This window comes from Labrus bergylta, chromosome 5 (genome assembly GCF_963930695.1).
Source record: "Labrus bergylta chromosome 5, fLabBer1.1, whole genome shotgun sequence".
NCBI lineage: Eukaryota > Metazoa > Chordata > Actinopteri > Labriformes > Labridae > Labrus > Labrus bergylta.
In genome coordinates, this window is record NC_089199.1 from 20,053,112 (window position 1) to 20,069,983 (window position 16,872).

General features: G+C 40.7%; 1 protein-coding gene across 11 annotated transcripts; it reads right to left on the reverse strand.

Annotated features, from left to right (window-relative positions):
* Window positions 1-233: 233 nt before the first annotated feature.
* On the reverse strand, window positions 234-16,714 carry pfkfb2b (6-phosphofructo-2-kinase/fructose-2,6-biphosphatase 2b). Of its 11 annotated transcripts, none has more exons than XM_065955079.1 (17): window positions 16,557-16,714; window positions 16,028-16,168; window positions 14,898-15,023; window positions 13,705-13,801; window positions 11,720-11,786; window positions 11,466-11,540; window positions 10,207-10,263; window positions 9,943-10,067; window positions 9,274-9,481; window positions 8,911-9,057; window positions 7,652-7,756; window positions 6,894-7,023; window positions 6,707-6,769; window positions 5,879-5,943; window positions 5,157-5,193; window positions 3,202-3,224; window positions 234-1,157 (listed from the first exon to the last, which is right to left on the reverse strand). In XM_065955079.1, the coding sequence occupies exons 2-17, from the start codon at window positions 16,122-16,124 to the stop codon at window positions 1,092-1,094; spliced, it is 1,488 nt and encodes a 495-aa protein (XP_065811151.1). In that variant the 5' UTR covers window positions 16,125-16,168; window positions 16,557-16,714; the 3' UTR covers window positions 234-1,091. The 11 variants fall into 11 exon arrangements, with proteins under 11 accessions (XP_065811151.1, XP_020499080.1, XP_065811150.1 ...); XM_020643424.2 differs by lacking the exon at window positions 5,157-5,193 and adding an exon at window positions 3,874-4,041 and having other exon boundaries at window positions 16,557-16,713; XM_065955078.1 differs by lacking the exons at window positions 5,157-5,193; window positions 6,707-6,769 and adding an exon at window positions 3,874-4,041.
* Window positions 16,715-16,872: the final 158 nt, after the last annotated feature.

The following is a 16,872-nucleotide window of genomic DNA, read 5'->3' on the forward strand; positions in this document are numbered from 1 at the left end:
ACAGATTTGGATCATTTCATTCCACATGCTGCTGCATCTCCTACATTTCTAAAAAATCACTTCAAAATTCACCTTCACGTCTGATGAAAAGGCACACACGTGCTGCTTTAAACAGCGCAATAAGAGTCAAACTTTGCAGATCATAAAATAGGCTTATAACTTGTCTTAAATAAAATACATGCACTTGTTTTTACAAATCACAGGTGTAAGGAAAAAATAAGGAGTGAGACACATTTGCAAGAAAATAGTTTATGGTTGGCTGTATGATAACAAACACAAAGGTCAAGAAATGGCTAATTCACATGTAATGTTTTTTGTTGCACAACAACCCCTTGTGATGATACACAGGCGAGAAAAACAATGAATTAACATGAAGGATTTACACCAGTTTTAAAAATCATATCTACAATGTGACAGAAAAGTAAATACTGTATCTATGTCTGGTATAGAGTAAGTCCAACAAAGTGGTATATCTTCCTAATAAAACAAAAAATATAAAATGCATCCCAAAAACAAAAACAAATTAAAAAGTCTTTATCATTCCCTCAGAACCAGACAGTATATTCTCTCTAATCAAAACAAAATCCTTATTGATAAGAATCACAACTACATATCGTAGATGAGCATACTCAGATTAGAAAAATATTTTTACACCTTCTCCTTTATAACATATTCTTTTGCATTAGTGACTGTTGTTCTCCACCAGTGTAACGCATCATTTGGTACATTCAGAGGAGCTAATTCTATGACAGTAATTCATGTTCTGTAAGGCATTCGTGCTGTTGAAGATAAGGATTAGTTGCCAGTTTACACACAGTATGATGTTGTGATTGACTGATTGATTTTGGCGCACATGCAGTAGAGTTTATGATACCATTGATAGAGATTCCAGTTCAAAGCTGCAGCATGCAGAGTACAGTTAGACAGAGAGGTTATGATAGATACGACCAGAAAATGACCTCAATCTCAGAAGATATTTTCTTCGACTCCATCCAGACTATCTTCCAAGAGTTTCCATCCTTTGATTCAAGTCTGTACTCATAACTTGTTGGCCACATTGTGCCTGGAAGTGAAGACTCTTTCTTCTTCACTCAGAAGCGGACACAGCCACTAGATTCTTCGGGGCTGTCAAAGTCGATTCCTTCGCACAGGGACTCCTTCAAGAAAAGAAGAAAGGGTCAATGACTCTCATTATTAATTAAAGCCTCAAAGCAGCAAATCCTATTTGAGAAAACTAAGAGACTCCCAGAGGACCCAGGAGTCTTCAGTTTCTATTTGAGAAATTAGGTCATCTTGTCGAGTGAGAGAAAACTGCCACATTGGCTAAATCTTCTTCAGGACTTAAGGGTTGAATTTCTTTGTACAATCGGACCCATATGCAGGACTTACCTGTACTCACAATCATAATCAACTACAATGAATGGTTTGCATTAACAATGAGTCAATACTCAAATATTCTAATACATCATGACATTAAAAAGGATGTTTAAAAAAAATGTATTTAAAACTGAAGGTGACCATTTGTAAAACATTGAAACCTTAATTTTAATGGAGTGTAGCACAAAGGCAACATGTCAAATGTTAAAAGTGAGATATATCCTTGTCAGTGGAAGTTGACATGCCCAATTGGACTTGGATATCAACAACACGTTTCAAAGGAGTTGGGCCAGTGGCAACCAAAGACTGGAAAGTTTTGAAATGCTGAAAAAACCCTTGGTGAAACATCTCACAGTTATTGAGGTTAACTGGCGACAGGTTGTAACATTATAAAAGGTATAAAAAGAAATCCCGGAGAGGCTGATATGCAAATAGTGCAGCACTTTAAGAAGAAGGTTTTTAACACAGAGTTGTATAGAATCTGGAGATTCATGGTCTACAATATATAATGCCACTAAAAGATTTAAAGAGTCTGAAGAAAACTTTGCAGGAAACAAATATTGGATGGCCGCGATCTTTGGGCCCTCAGACAACCCTGCATTAAAAACAGACACGATTCTGTAGTGGACAGCCTGGGCACAGGGACACAGAAGCCATTGTCTGTGAACACAGTGCATCCCTGTATTCACAAGTGTTCGCTTAAACTGTACCACGCAAAGAGTAAACCAGATCTGGAAATGTTGCCGCCTTCTCTGGGAAAACTGTCCTGTGGCAGTCAGAATGTGAAATTCTGTTTTGAAATAATGGACGTTGCATCCTATGGTCTTCAGAACAGAGGGACCGTCCGGCTTGTTATCAGCACTCCAGCATCTGTGATGGTATGGAGGTGCAGTAGTGCACACAGGATGGGTAACATGTATGTTAGTGAAGGCTCAATAATGCTAAATGTTACATACAGGATTCAGAGCTAAATCTGCTGCCAAGTATGACCTCAGGGAAGTCGCTTTTTTCAGCAAGACGATACCAAACCATGTTCTGGATGAATTACAGCCTCATGGCTCTGTAGTCAAAGACTCCAGCTGATAAAATGGCCTGCCTGCAACCGAACTCATCACCCACTGAAAAGTTGTGAGCATTATGAAGCATAAAATCCAATGAGACCCTGAACTGTTCAACACTTTACATCCTACCTAAGAAAATACCTTTCCACTTTTAAAATGACAGAAACTGGTCTCTTCAGTTCTCAAAAACGCTTACAAAGTTGTTCAAAGAAAAAGTGATGCAACAGAGAGGTAAACATGACCCTGTCCAAACTTTTGTGAAATGTGTTGCTTGCATCCAATTCTCCCTTTCAGCATTTAACATGTCGTCTTTGTGCTATTTCTAATAAAATATGGGGTTTTACAAATCATCACATTCTGTTATTTTTTTTTAGACTTTACACAATGATCAAACTTTATTGAATGTGGGAATTTAGATTTGCTTTATATATTTTTGTATATATGTCTACAATAAAGCTAATTTCCCCTAAACATCCGTAGGAGCCTTATAAATACCGTCATAAAAGAGTCGGTTGTTGCAGACATTTATTGAACAACCCAATCAGTGTCTGATAGCGTGTTCTTGATAACCCTAACATGAAAAAAAAGGCGTCCGCAGCTTTCGTTCTAACAAAGGTGATGGAAGGTTAGAGAAACTCAAAGAGTTCAAATCATAAAAAAATACACCAATGTGATAGCATTTTGTGTGATAGAGGGTTATGGTGGCGTGAGATAAGGAATGGGAAAGGCTGGCAACGAGAACATGGGTCTACAAAATACTCACAGACAAATGCTTCCTATCCAAGGCTGCGAGACAGGTAGGAGAAAGTGGAGGAAGAAAGAGAGAGATAGAAATGTGGGGAAAGGCTAAAGCAACAAACCCCATAAGGCAAGACCAACAAATACATACAACATGTGCAGATATGAATATGCATCTCAATATTCAATGTTGGTTTGGTGCTTTGAAATTTTTGTCAAATCAAATTGTTTAAAAAGAAATGGAATTACTCCCAATTAACAAAGTTTATGAACGGTTGTTTTACATGTCTTTGATGTTTGTGTGTCTTCTGTGTATCATAAAGGCCAAAATGTTCCTCTGCAAAGAAGGAGGCATGCCGTTCTGCATATTCAAGCCAGAGACAGCCCTGAAGTGGAGCAGAGGTCATGCAAGACAAACATTCAGGTTCCAAAGCAGACAGACACGACATTAACAGAAGACAAAAAACCCATTCCTGATGCAGAGCATGCCCTAAGAGAGGAAGAGAGATAGATAGGCGGCTAGACAGAAATGGATTCTATGTGTGTGATTTTCAACACAGACACTAAATCATCGGGAGGATCCAGAGCTGATTGAGGGAATGTCAAACACAGGGATACATCTATGGAGGGAGGTGATTGAGTAACACTCGACACAGTGACTGGTTCAGAGGGGGCAGCCTGTAACTATGAAACTAACTTGGCTTTGCCGTTCCTCTGGCATCAGAGCTGATGGGGTGGGGGCGAGCGGGAGCCAGGGCTGGTTGCCCGCGCTGTAGAGCCTGGGCCGCTTGACCTGGTCGTGACTGGACAAGGGCGTGTAACTATTCCGCCGGTGTATGAGAGCAGATTCCATCGGGATATTACCCTGGTAGGAGATGAAATACCGCAAAGGTTAAGGGAAATGTTTACAACACTCGGGGGACACCTCATCATACACAGACAAGCAAGTTAGCCATTATCTCTACAAGTAAACCACTGGGACAATTTAGATATCTGAAGCCTGGTTAGTGGACAGAAACTGTGTTGACTACATTATTCTACTAGAACACACATAGGCCTTCACAAGTAGTCCAAAGGTATAAGGCCAAGTGCAGCATCGTCGTGGCAGAAGCTTGTGTTAATTGGTGTCTACCAAATTGGCATATGACTAGTCTAGAGTGAAACATTGCAACAGATGATGACATCATTGTTTGGGGCAGGACACCTTTGTTGTCCTAGTAATCTTCTTGCACACAGAGCAATTGCACGATGAACAGAACGACGGGCTGTAATCTTTGCAAAACAGGATAAAAAACCCAAACGTTACAGACGCAGGAAGAATTAAAGACGCAGGGCTGAGTTGGGTATTTTACGACTGAATATGAGCATGCAGCGTGAAGCAGGGCAGTGGGACAGCAACGTGTGGGCCGACGCTCTCAGCTCCTGTGGTGTCTCTCACTGAAGTTGGCAAAACTGCTTTTGAACTCAATGGTGTAAACACTATATTAAAGGCTGGTGTGTTGGGATTTAACAGCCCCGGTATGAGATGGAAGCAAACTGTTAACCATCTGTGACTGTGTTTAATAGAGCCCGACCGATATTAGCATATCCAGTGACTATTGTATCGGCTGCTTTTTTCCAAGATATGCACCAATATGACTAGATTTATCCACATGTCAAATAGAATTTCATTTGAGTTTCATTGTATTACACTTTCAATTCTCTTTCACCAGCAGGGGGCGCTATATGACTTACAACAAGCATCCTCACTCTTCAGAGTGTCAAGCTGTGATGCACGTACATGCACAGTTACTTAACAGTTGAGTGAACCATCTTGTCTTCATTTGAAATCTTTTTCACAAGTGTTTAATAACTGCATTTGAGGGCGTAAAACAATAAATGTGTATATCCATATATACACCATAACTATACCTCTAAAGATCGAACATAGATCTAAGAAAGATATCGGCGAATATATCGGTATCAGATTTGTTCTCTCACCAGTATCGGTATCGGAAAACCCCCAATCGGTCGGACCCTAGTGTTTGAATTAGAAATTAGATTTAAACATGAGTCACAGGTTAAACACTCAAATTATTTAGGCTTATGTAAAATCTTCTGATTTACTCAACTGGATTAAGAAATTGCTGTGTGCAATATGTTTCACAAAACAGCATAATAAAGTGCTCAAAATATATATTTTTTGTTTTACAGATCTTGCAGCCTTACCACACAGCACATCATTTCTATAACAGTACATCCCTGATTACAAAGGACAGAGGACTAACAACATCTGCTTCAATCCAGAGAGTACACCTTGTTAAACTGTAGATCAAACACATCAGTCCACAATAGAATCTGTATTACCTTGGAGCATGCAACCAGAGACATGGGGATGATTAGCTTAGCAAAGCGATGTAGCATTATCAGCCATAGCCTCCAAACAAGGGAAAAAATATATAACGGCATTAAAAGCTGACTTTGCATTCATTAGCTCACAGCTCCAGCAAGACTGAATCATAACATTTTACAGGCAAAAGGGACAAAAACTAGAACAGGGATATAAGAAAGGGAGCAAAGGGATGAACCAGCAGGCACAACAAACAAGACAAAGAGCATTTTCATCTCTAAATTAGAGGATGAGATTCTGTGTTAGATCTGAATTATTACTGAGTAATTAGCATGTTGAATCTGACACTGCGGCTGGATTCAGAGCGACTTACAAGAGGCCGGTCTCGATGTGTGTTTACTGCCTCCACATTGAGGTAAAACATTTCCACTTTACAACCTGGAGGATAACAGAGAAAAAACATTTAAGCTAAAGTCAGATTACAAGAAAAAAAAAAATCTTATTTATCTATTTATGCAGGAAAACAAATTTGTTTTCAAGAGTGTCATGTCCACAACAGACAGCAGCACAGTTAACAAAGTTACATACATACAAATAGAATAAAGATACATCATTATTGAACACATTCAAACAGCAAATATTTGTCAAGATCGCCCACAGCCATAAATATATCAGGGAGAACATCTACGGCCAGATGTGTCATTTAACATCATCTTAAAAGCATCCAATGAGAGCGGTTCGTTTAGTGTCAGGTCTACAGTATTTGTAATTTGTTCCGAGTAAAAGGAGCAGCAAACTTAAACGGCTTTGAACCAGAATGTAATCTTTGAGATGAGGTGTGCGTTTTTTTAAAACATCAGCATCGTCCACACGAACATAAAAGTGGCAGCATCCAGTCTCCTCTAAGATTCAGAGGAGAGGCCGGATGTTATTCTGAAGGTTTAAACCTCTTCACTAGCTGCTGAATTTTGAGATTTAAAAGCGAGAGATTCAATCAATCAATTCAAATAGAAGTATATCTGTAAGCTGAAACAGACTCAATCTGTGTACACTGAGAAGTGGAGATGGAAGACAGGATAGGAGGGTTAGGTTGTATAACAGCATGACTTTCCTTTTGTCTGCTTTTAGAACAAGCTTGAAATCGTACAAATTGTTTATTTTATGGTGTCAAACTGAGAGCAATGCTGAGGCAAAAACCTACCATAAGCAACAGGGGTTAGCTTGAGCACTGTGTGGAGCGGGCATTTCATGTATGGCAGATCATCTGTGGGGCAAAAGAGAGAGCGTATAACAATTTATCTCCTGCCTGTGTGAGCTGGTGTATCTATACGGTGCACTACTTATACTGTGTGTGTGTGTGTGTGTGTGTGTGTGTGTGTTTATCAGACCTGCACTCTTGTCCAGAAAGTAAGCTAGGAGGCAGCGCATCACAGCTTGGTGACAGATGACCAGCACATTTCCCTGTCTCTCTAACTCCATGATAACAGGCTCCAGACGTTGAACAAGATCCTGATAAGACTGGAGGAAAGGAGGAGAGAAGAGACTTCTTACAAGTGCACTGCAGAATGCCACGGCAAAAACTGATTCAAAGTAATCTGTGAGCTTCTAAAAACAGAAGATATGAAATATGAACTAAAGAATCAAGGACTTTAACTGCAGTCAATTTGACATTGTCACATTAGAGCAAGAATTTTCCTCCGCAAACCAGGCAAGTTACACTTCTTACAATACTTAGTGTCTCCTGAAGATTGAGGGTGTAACTGTGGCATGGATTACATTTGTATATCGAAAAACATTAGTATTTGAAAACGTGTACTGAATGTTCACAGTTAGACTGTATTTCCCCTGGATTTGTCAAAGTAACGTTCTTAGAAAAAGCCTATGAAAATGTGCAAATAAAAGCCTTGCACCATTTTGGAGCCTACGGTGGCTGGAGAGTGCCAAATAAAATGACAAAGTGTGCAACACATTCATACTCACTCAACTCACTCACCCACTTCCTGCACTGAAAGTCATCCAGGCACCATGAAAGTGATTATTATACCTGTGCTCGTCCTGCTTCAGTATGTCTAAATGTTTTACATGAAAGAGCCTTTTCAGACTGTTTGACTTCATTGAAACAGGTTATAGCGGTCTGGCAGGTCACCTCTCCTCCTGGATAGCGATAGTGGTATTTGTCCTGGTCCCTTAACGCAAACTCCTCCGGGAACGTCTCCTGGATCATCTCGTAAGTCATCTCCTCACACACACCCTAGACAAGGATAATGAGGGAGTTATCCTAATGTAGAGGCACGAGTATAAAATGATAATGATAATACAAATCAAAACAAGGTCCCACTAAATCTTAACTTCACTTCTAAGACAACAGAACAGCAGGATTCAAATGAAGTTCACATGGAGACTACAGGAAGTATAAGAGGAGTATTTTCTTTTTATATAAGAAGGAGGTTAGTGCTCTGAGTCTGTTTGACATAGAGAGACAGCAAACAGATTTAATATTCATTATTTTTTATAGTTAACAGTGGAGTTGACTCATGAGAGAGTTTTAAACTAAAGTTTCTGACTTAACAATCACTATTAAGTTAACGTGTCACCTGCTCTACCTTTGATTGTTTGCTGTGATCATTATCTACAGTTTTAAAACTTTGGTTTCTTTAGACGTTACTTGCCTTTTTCATTTTTCTATTGTTTGTCACCAACCCTTTCCCACCTGCTTCTCCCGAGGCCTAGTCCACACGCAGGCGGGTATTTTTTAAAACTGAGGTTTTCCTGCTCTGTTTTAAAAAATAAAATAAAATCCTGGCCACACACGCTCACTTCTCAAAAACATCTTCATCCACATGAAAGCGCAAAACGCACAGTTACTGTTGTCATGAGCATACCAAGTCAAAAACAGTTTTCTCGCCATTCCTCTGCAACGACCACTTCATTTCCAAAGTTGTCCATTCAGATGCTCCGTCAACGTAGTGGGAGAGTAATTGTGTTTGTATGCGTAAGCGTTTAAAAAGTTCAGTGACACCAGCACTTGTTTGGTTCTGCTGCCATTGCACTAATCTCATGTAAACAAAAGTGACAGCGCTCAATACCCTCAAACGGAGGAGAAACCTGCGCACAGTGTCACTTTACACGCCCAAAACTCTGTTTTCCCCGTTAAACACCTTTAACAGAGTTTCTGAAAATCTTCACCCTAGAATGAGTTTTCCAAAGCGTGCGTTATCAGGGACCTAAAAAGCAGTCTGTGTATGAAAGGCCAAAACACACAGAAAAAGCTACATTTTCAAAAATACCTGTCTACATGAGGACTAGGCCTAAGTGTCTCAGATAATATCCATAAATTAGTCTCCAAGTATCTTAACCAGAGCTCAGTTCCTCTTTAATAAATTGGTTTGAGGACACGGTACTGACAGCATCGATCTCGTTGAGTATCTTCCACTGTTCATAAGGGACACCGAGCTCCTCCGCTGTCTGGATGGTTCTTCTCAGCTGGCTCGTCCACACCTTTAAATCTGAGAGTTTGTGCTGCTCAATGAAATCTCTCAGGGCATGAGAAAACTGGGAAATAAAGAGAGAGACAGAGAGAAAGGTCGCCAATGAATCCGTCTGTTCATCATCTATCACCCTTTAATGGGAAATTCAGACGATTAAATGTGATAAAGGTCATGACTTACCCCACAGAGCCGGGGGGGGGTGTGTAATTGGCTTTCCACAAGACAAAGACTTTGCAGTTCATAAAAAGAGGATCATGAAAGAGACCTCAGGCGATCGTACCTGTTTCCCTCGTGCAGAAAGCTCAGAGTCTCCTCCGATGCGGCCTTCGATGTTGTGGTTGCTCTCTCCGTGGCGACACAGGTAGATGGAGTGCGAGTGCACGTGGATGTTCATGAGGTAGTAGACGATCTTACTCTGGATGTAGTCCTGCACGCGGTTCACCAGAAAGCGCCGGCCCACGTTCATCACCTTGATAAAAGACAGATCCCTGCAGGTACAAAGGAAATATGTATCTGGATCAAATTGTTGTTTACTGTCGCCATCTAGTGTTTGAATTTGTGAACTGCAAGAGTAACGCCACAAAAGAACAAACATGCAACAATTTTTCTTCCTCATAAGAAGGATTATCAACCAAATTTTACAAGGAATGTATCTCAATGTTGACTGCCTTATGTACGTTTATGTCCAGTTTTTTAATTGATAATCTTTTATTTTACTGGTTTTTATTTATTGATTTTTTTTTCATGTAACTACATTCAAATATGGCGTCTCATTCTTCAGAGAGACTTAGTCAAGACAGAAGCAGCAAAACTATAAAATAAATCATGAACATTTCAATAAATACAAAAGTGTATGAGAGGCAGATTTTGAAAAATACAATATGCAGGAATAAATCCACACAGATTAAAAAATCATGCAAAACATTAGTACGATTTGACCAGGTCTTACTTATCGTAATCATCAGGATCTAAAGGTTGGTAGGTAACCTTGTAGCACTCGATTCGTTTGAGGAAGTCGTCCATCACCCTCTCTCTGTGTCTCTCGGGGTAGTCAGGGCTGGACACTTTCACTTCCTGTCACAGGTATTCAGCACATTCAGAAAATGTCAGCAGGCACTTTAGTCGTTTGCTCAACACGGCACGTGGAGTGAATATTTATAGATTACAGGTTTGACCCAGTAAAGAAGTCACAGCCGGTGACATTCGTTCATACCAGAATATTAGCAGCGATGACCTCGGGGTCGTCACACACCGACTCCACAAAGAACACCTGTTGGGAAGAGTGCAGAGGGTTCAAGTTAAAGTAAAGCTTCCTGAAGCTCGTTAGAGATTCAAGGGAACCTGAAGTTAAAGGTGGGGTTTTACTGCGTCACACAAAGCTGCTCAAAATGTTTCACACTCCAAAAATACCTTCAGAGGGTCAAAGCAGCATAGTGGGTTAATGCCTGCGCCCAATGTGCGGAGGCTGAAGTCCACAAAGGGGGCAGCTCAGGTTCAAATCCGACCTGTGGCTCCTTTCCCGCATTGTCTGTCTCTCTCTCTCTCTCCCTGATTCCTGACTCTATCCACTGTCCTATCTCTTAAAAAAATGCATAAAAAGCCAAAAAATAAACCTTTAAAAAAAAAAAAAAAAATCAGACAATGTGTTTTAAAATGACACCATCCCAATTATTTAAATGATCAATAGTATCAAAGTACAGAATATTTTACTAAATCTCACCACCTGGGTTCAAATCCCACATGGGTCTCCTTTCCCGCATGTCATTCCCTACTCTCTCTCTCTCTCCAAGATTTCAGACTCAGGTCCTGTCTCCACATTTAAGGCATAAAAAGGCCAAAAATAACCCTTTTTGAAAAAAAAAAAAAAAAAAAAAAAAGTATTGCTGTTTCTTTTTGGGTTTCTCGGCAAGCTCTCAACCTGTTTGTTGACAATATTCAAGTCACTGCATTTCACTGCTCGTTTGACCCAAGATCAAAAACCGACAAAGACATGAAACAGGTTTGTTCTGATCAGAATATCAAGACAAGCACTGGTGCTTTTTCTGGCTCTCAGTCTTTACATGTCACAGGCAATCTTTTGTAAAATAGGCACTCTCTATAACTTTAGAAGAGACAGATTCATTTGATATCGTAATTTTGAAAAGGTTTTTGAGCTTGTAATGCCTGCATTTTAGAGATAGGACAGTGGATAAAGTCAGAAACCAGGGGGAGAGAGAGAGTGGGGAAAGGAGCAACAGGTCGGATTCAAACTCAGGCTGCCCGCTTGAAGACCTAAAGCCTCTGTACATGGGGCGCGCACACTAACCACTCGGCTACCGCTAAGCCCAATTTGATTTTGACACCAACTTGTGTCTGCAGCGACTCTTGTTCAACTTCACTAACCACTCCTTCAACAGGAAGTCCAAGAAACTTCCAAGAAAACTCAAAAAGAAAAACGTAAACAAATAAAATCATAATTTCATTTGGTTTTACCTTGAACGCATTCTCCTTCACAAATCCTAAAATGAGGTCACGGCGCTCTCTTGTTGTGTTTGTCGCATCAAACACCTAAACAAGGATCATAAAGGGTGAAAAAAAGAAAGAGTCATATATCTCATGTCTGTGTGGGCGTACAATGTTAAAATGTTTGTAGGACAGAAGGGATTAAGTCGTACTGATGCCAGATGTGATCCTGCTCTGGATATTTTCAATCTTTTGGATATTAGTGAACAGACGGATGAACTCACCGCAATCTGACCTCCCTCCTTTGTCAAATAGGCCTTCACATCGTGCAGAGCTACAAGAGCACACTGTCTGTGGGAGACGGAGAGAAAACAGCTCTCACCAACTAACATCCTGAATCACTAAAATGTGTAACAGTTATACTATCCTTGAAATGCCATGAGAAATGCAAAATTAGAGAGTGATCCAGTGAAAGTATCATGTAGACCTAAAGTCTCAACATTTTTTTTGTATTTAATTATGTTTTTTCGGCTCTTAAAGTAATCTGAAAATTTAAAAAATGATGTTTTAAGAAATGTTCATGGTGTCTGTGTAAAGTTGAAAACATAGCTGACAGCATTTCAAACCCCCTCTCATTCCTCTTTGAGTATGAGTGCTCCTTCGACAACAATGTAAAGACTTCTGTGTACTAATGCTTAACAGCAGGGTGTCTGGGCTGTAACCATGTTTATTTCTGATGTAACAAGTTTAATATGGGGCCACTTGAGGCTTTTGCAGCAAGCCCCCAAGTGGACACATGCAGAACTGCAGTTTTTTTTTGCACTTCCACATTGGCTTCATTTTTCAACACAAGAGGTTGCGACTTGGTGTTGACCCTCTCACCCAAATGAGGTCACTTCAGGTCGATTATGGGCTCGGAACGATGGGTGGCAGAACAGTGGCTACATCCACTTCACATATATTTTATCCACACTCCTGCACCTGTGACCACATCGGCCCTGTCCTTCATAACCTCCACTGGCTCCCCATCCCCCCCAGCATATCCACTTCATACTCCTTATTATCACCTCCATAACCTGGCTACCTGTCTGAGCTCCTCCACTGGCACACTCCAACCCGCACTCTCAGGTCTGCTGAGACACCCCCCCCCCCCCCCCTGCAGGACTAACCACCGGTCCTGGGGGGACAGGGCCTTCTCCATTGCCGCTCTCACCCTCTAGAACTCCCTCCCAAATAAACCCATCAGACTTGCCCCTCACTCTCCACCTTCAAGAGATCCCCAAAACTCACCTGTTCAACATCGCCTACAACCACTAACAAACTCTGTTCTCATCATCTCATGTCTTGTTTTGAGCATCTTTGAGAATTTTGAAAAGCACTATGTAAGTCTAATGATATTATATTATACAGACATGTGATTGGTATCGATATGCTCATATTATTCCGGACTGCAGGTAATCATATTTGCCAGAATGTTGGAATATTACTTTGACTCATGAGCACAAATCAGATTTATCACAATCAAAGGCGATGTCTGCTCTGGAAACATCCCACAGGCCTTTTCCTGTTTTTGCTAAACGTTGACGTTTCCTGTAATTCCCCCTCAGCTAATACTGCTCCTAGCAAAAAGACCAGCTCTCAGTATTAATCACAGCCGCAGTCTAAACCGGCTCGGATACTCCTGCAACACCCGGGAGTGCTCGTGTCAGCTTCAGAGTGACAGCAGCAGCTTGTTTAATATCTGGGTCACATTTCAGCACTGGGATGCTGTCAGAGCCTGTCACGTTTTTTTAATGACAGCCATGTAGAGCAAAAGCCCCATTTGAATGACTTTGACTGAGATAAGATGGTGAGGGAAATAGACGGTTATATCATTTATCAGCTCCTTTTTTTTTTAGCAAACCGCAGTGATTGACGCTTTGCCTGAATACAAACCAGAAACCCCCAAAACATGCTGTTGAAAGTGTTAAATAGTAGTGTCTGCTTGTGCACATTAAATACAGATTAGTGCCAAATGAAGGTGCTATGAACACTGTTCTGAGCTGGCCTGAATATCCACTGTTGGCTCAAAAACAGCTTAGTCACCGATGCAGCAGAGGAGGCTGCAGAATATCAAAGAGCCTGATGTTGACTCAGAGAAATATTCCACTCAAGATAGTCGAGATGCTTCAGGCAGCTCCCCTTAATGTTATTTCACGACAGATCATTTGTGGATGCCCCGCTGTAATGACTTAATGGACATATGCACATTTAGAAAAGTGGAACTCACTTCCGTATTTTCATGGCCTCCTCGTTGTCGTGGCGGAAGAAATCGTAGGACTTATAAGCTCTGACAGCCTCTCTGCGGTACACGCCCAGGTTGAACACTGTAGAGGGAACACAACATATTAGCCATGACTTCACTGTTATGGAGATGCAGATTTGTTTGCAATTTCAACCATTAAAATGTAACTTTTGCTACTTTTAGTCTCCTATTTTGAGATACTCTGGTGTCTAGTGAACACATTTGCATGTGCATGTCATGAGGGGCTGAAGATGCTGCATAAATACTAAAGAACATAGAACTTGTCACTGGGAAGTGTTTGAAACCCTTTTTTAAAAAAAGGATCTTATATTACAATTCTACAATTAGACGCTTTTATCCAAAGCAATGTACAACAGAGAGTATGTACAACACAAGCAAGGAACCAGAGAGGAGGAAACAACGTCATAAAGTGCAGACGAAGAGCTTTAAGTCTTATCGAACACACCAGAGCCACAGCACTTATATGTATATTCATCATCATCAGTATCATGAATTGAGTAGATGTTCATGCTCTGCCGTCCTAACAGCCTTACATTTGGAGGTCAAAGCCAGCATTAATCCCCCCTTTGTTGTTACAAACAACACAGACATTTTTGTCTTGTATATAAAATCTAATTTAAACAATACTGTAGAAACCATATAATTCTGTACTACAGTTTATAGGCCACAATGTCCTGTCCCTGTGAGCTAAAGAAAAGCATTAAAATAGTTAAACTAAAGTTAAAGACGAGATGGACACGTCTTTCTGTAACAGTTGGGATACATTCAAAGACACTTATAATCGATTAATGTTGTAAAGGACTGAGTAGAACAGCTAACAGGTAAAGATCATCCATTGTACTGTAACTCGAGATCTGCCTGTTTTATCATTTCTAATTCTTTTATTTGCATTTATACTTCTTGACCTTTTGTGATTGTATTTTCTTCCAGCTGGATTTTGTAGACCACTCTGTTTGGCCTGACTGTTGAATGTTAATTCTGTTATCTTCCCAAATTCCTGCCTCTGCTTTGTCCGTCTAAGCACTATACAAACATCTATTGTTAAAGGTGCTCTCCTGATTTTCTGCTTCACATGGATTATTACGCTTTGATGTTGCGTTCTGTTGTTTTCCAGTTGATCTCCAACTGGAAAAACACTTTTGCATGTCGTGCAGTACCTTTGGTTGGGACTCCGATCCAGTTGAGGTAACGTGTGAGCTTCTTGGACATGTAGGTCTTCCCTCTCGCAGGCAGGCCGATCATCACGATCACTGTCGGAGAGTTAGTCATGTAGGAAGCCCAGGCTTCACAGGAGACAGAGAAACACATGTCAGGGCAATAATAGAAACCCTACACGGCCTCAGAACAATAATATCTGACCACCCAATGCTTAGCTACGGTGGCCCTGAAGCTACAAATAATGTTTCTTAATAAAAAAAACAAATCATTACAGAAGACTAAAAGAAAATCCAAAAGCACTTTCAAGCAAACAAATGTTGCCTCTTCTGAAACGTTGTGGAATTTTGCCATTACAGACAACGATATTCAGCCCCAGAAAGACAAAGTAATAGTACAACCTGCATAGAAATTAAATAAAACATGTTAATTTACTGTGACTCTTTGGAGGTGAGGCTGTATCTTAAAAAGGAAAAATAAATGTAGTTGTCTTCCTGGCAGGATTATAATATTCTAAAAAGTAGGGCATGTGTGTGTTTGACAAAAACAACTGCCTCTATGGACACAAATAAATATCATCAGTGGACTTGGGTTAAAAAAAGGAACTTAAGAAACAGCCCCAGCCAACCCTGTGATATTACTATAACATACCAAAGCATGCAAACATATTTATGGTATTTCAGTGTGCAGGAGTTGGCTTGCATTTTTTGGGGGGTAATTAAAAACAAGATATTACCCAACATTTGGGTGTATAAGACTTTTTTGTTGTTGTCATGGTATCCAAACAAAACTGTATTCATTTCAGGACCAATCAGAAACCCTTTCTTTATCTAGGCCCTGGGTAGTCAGTCCCACTTTTCCCCCCACCATGATGCCCATGAGAAAGGTTTTATACTCTTATTAGGTGTCACCTTTCTTTTGCCTGAAGACATTCACTTTAAATTTCTGACTTTTGCAGGTTGCAGTCTAAATGAAATGAGCTGCAGAGACCCAGGGAAGAGATTAAGAAGCAACCAAGAGCTGAACAATACACTGTCTTATGTTACCAGCAGAGCACCTGGAGACGATTAAAGCGGTCAAGTATGAAGAAAGTGTTTGAATGTAATCATGGGCAAAGTCAGACTTTACTCACAGCATTTCTTCTCATACATTCTCAGGTCTGTTTTCTTGGCTTCTGCTGAGTTTGCACAGCCGTTGTCTGTCTGAGGGCTTGACATGATGGAGGTCATATCAGCTCCTTTTATTTTCTCAGAGGAACATTGGCCAAGCTTGTCTGAAACAGAGAAGTCAGGAAAACTAAATGTGTAATGTCCATGCACCTCTTAAACACACACACACACACACACACACACACACACACACACACACAGAGCCTTTTCTAAAAAACATGCTATGTATGTGGCTTCATGTTTCCCTGGTTACAACGAAGGATGCAGCCAGATGAGAAAAGGATGAAGAGAAATGAAGCTGCCACATCATCTGTTAAGGGGGGAAAAAAATCCGCTTGGATAAACAAACAGAAAACCACTGAACAAGGCAAGCAATGATTTCCTCTCCAACCGGGGTGACTGAGTTCATGCGACATTGACATTTTAAACATAATCTGCTTGAAGACGCGTTTTTTTTTTTTTTTAACAGCATCATACTCGTTTTATTCTTACCTGGTAGAAATTAAAAAATGTCAGGTCCTGCAGCAGTGAATCGCCTCAGCCGACACACCAAGGATGACACGCGAGCTGCCGGACCGGGAGTCTGCGTCCGCCGCTGCGGCCGGAGGAGCCAGTCTGGTCGGCCTGTCCTGTCCTTGGCGCTGGCTGGTTCCTCCTCCTTGGCTGGCTGGTGTCCTTCCAAACTGGAGGTGTGCCTCTACGTCACAGGTTTTTTTTTTTTGGGGGGGGGGGGTTTCGCTCTCTTTACCGTAACCTTCATAATAAGTATATCGTGAGCTAACACGGTAACGTCATAGAAAAAGCTTTA

Bases quoted from the DNA above. Each gene is read 5' to 3' on its own strand.
- pfkfb2b (XM_020643424.2), bottom strand. From the start codon at position 16,124: ATGACCTCCATCATGTCAAGCCCTCAGACAGACAACGGCTGTGCAAAC. The intron at 9,482-9,942 runs GTAAGACCTGGT...TTGTACCTGCAG, and splicing joins GATCCTGATGATTACGATAA to GGATCTGTCTTTTATCAAGG. The intron at 7,757-8,910 runs GTCAGTACCGTG...ATCCTTGTCTAG, and splicing joins TACTCAACGAGATCGATGCT to GGTGTGTGTGAGGAGATGAC.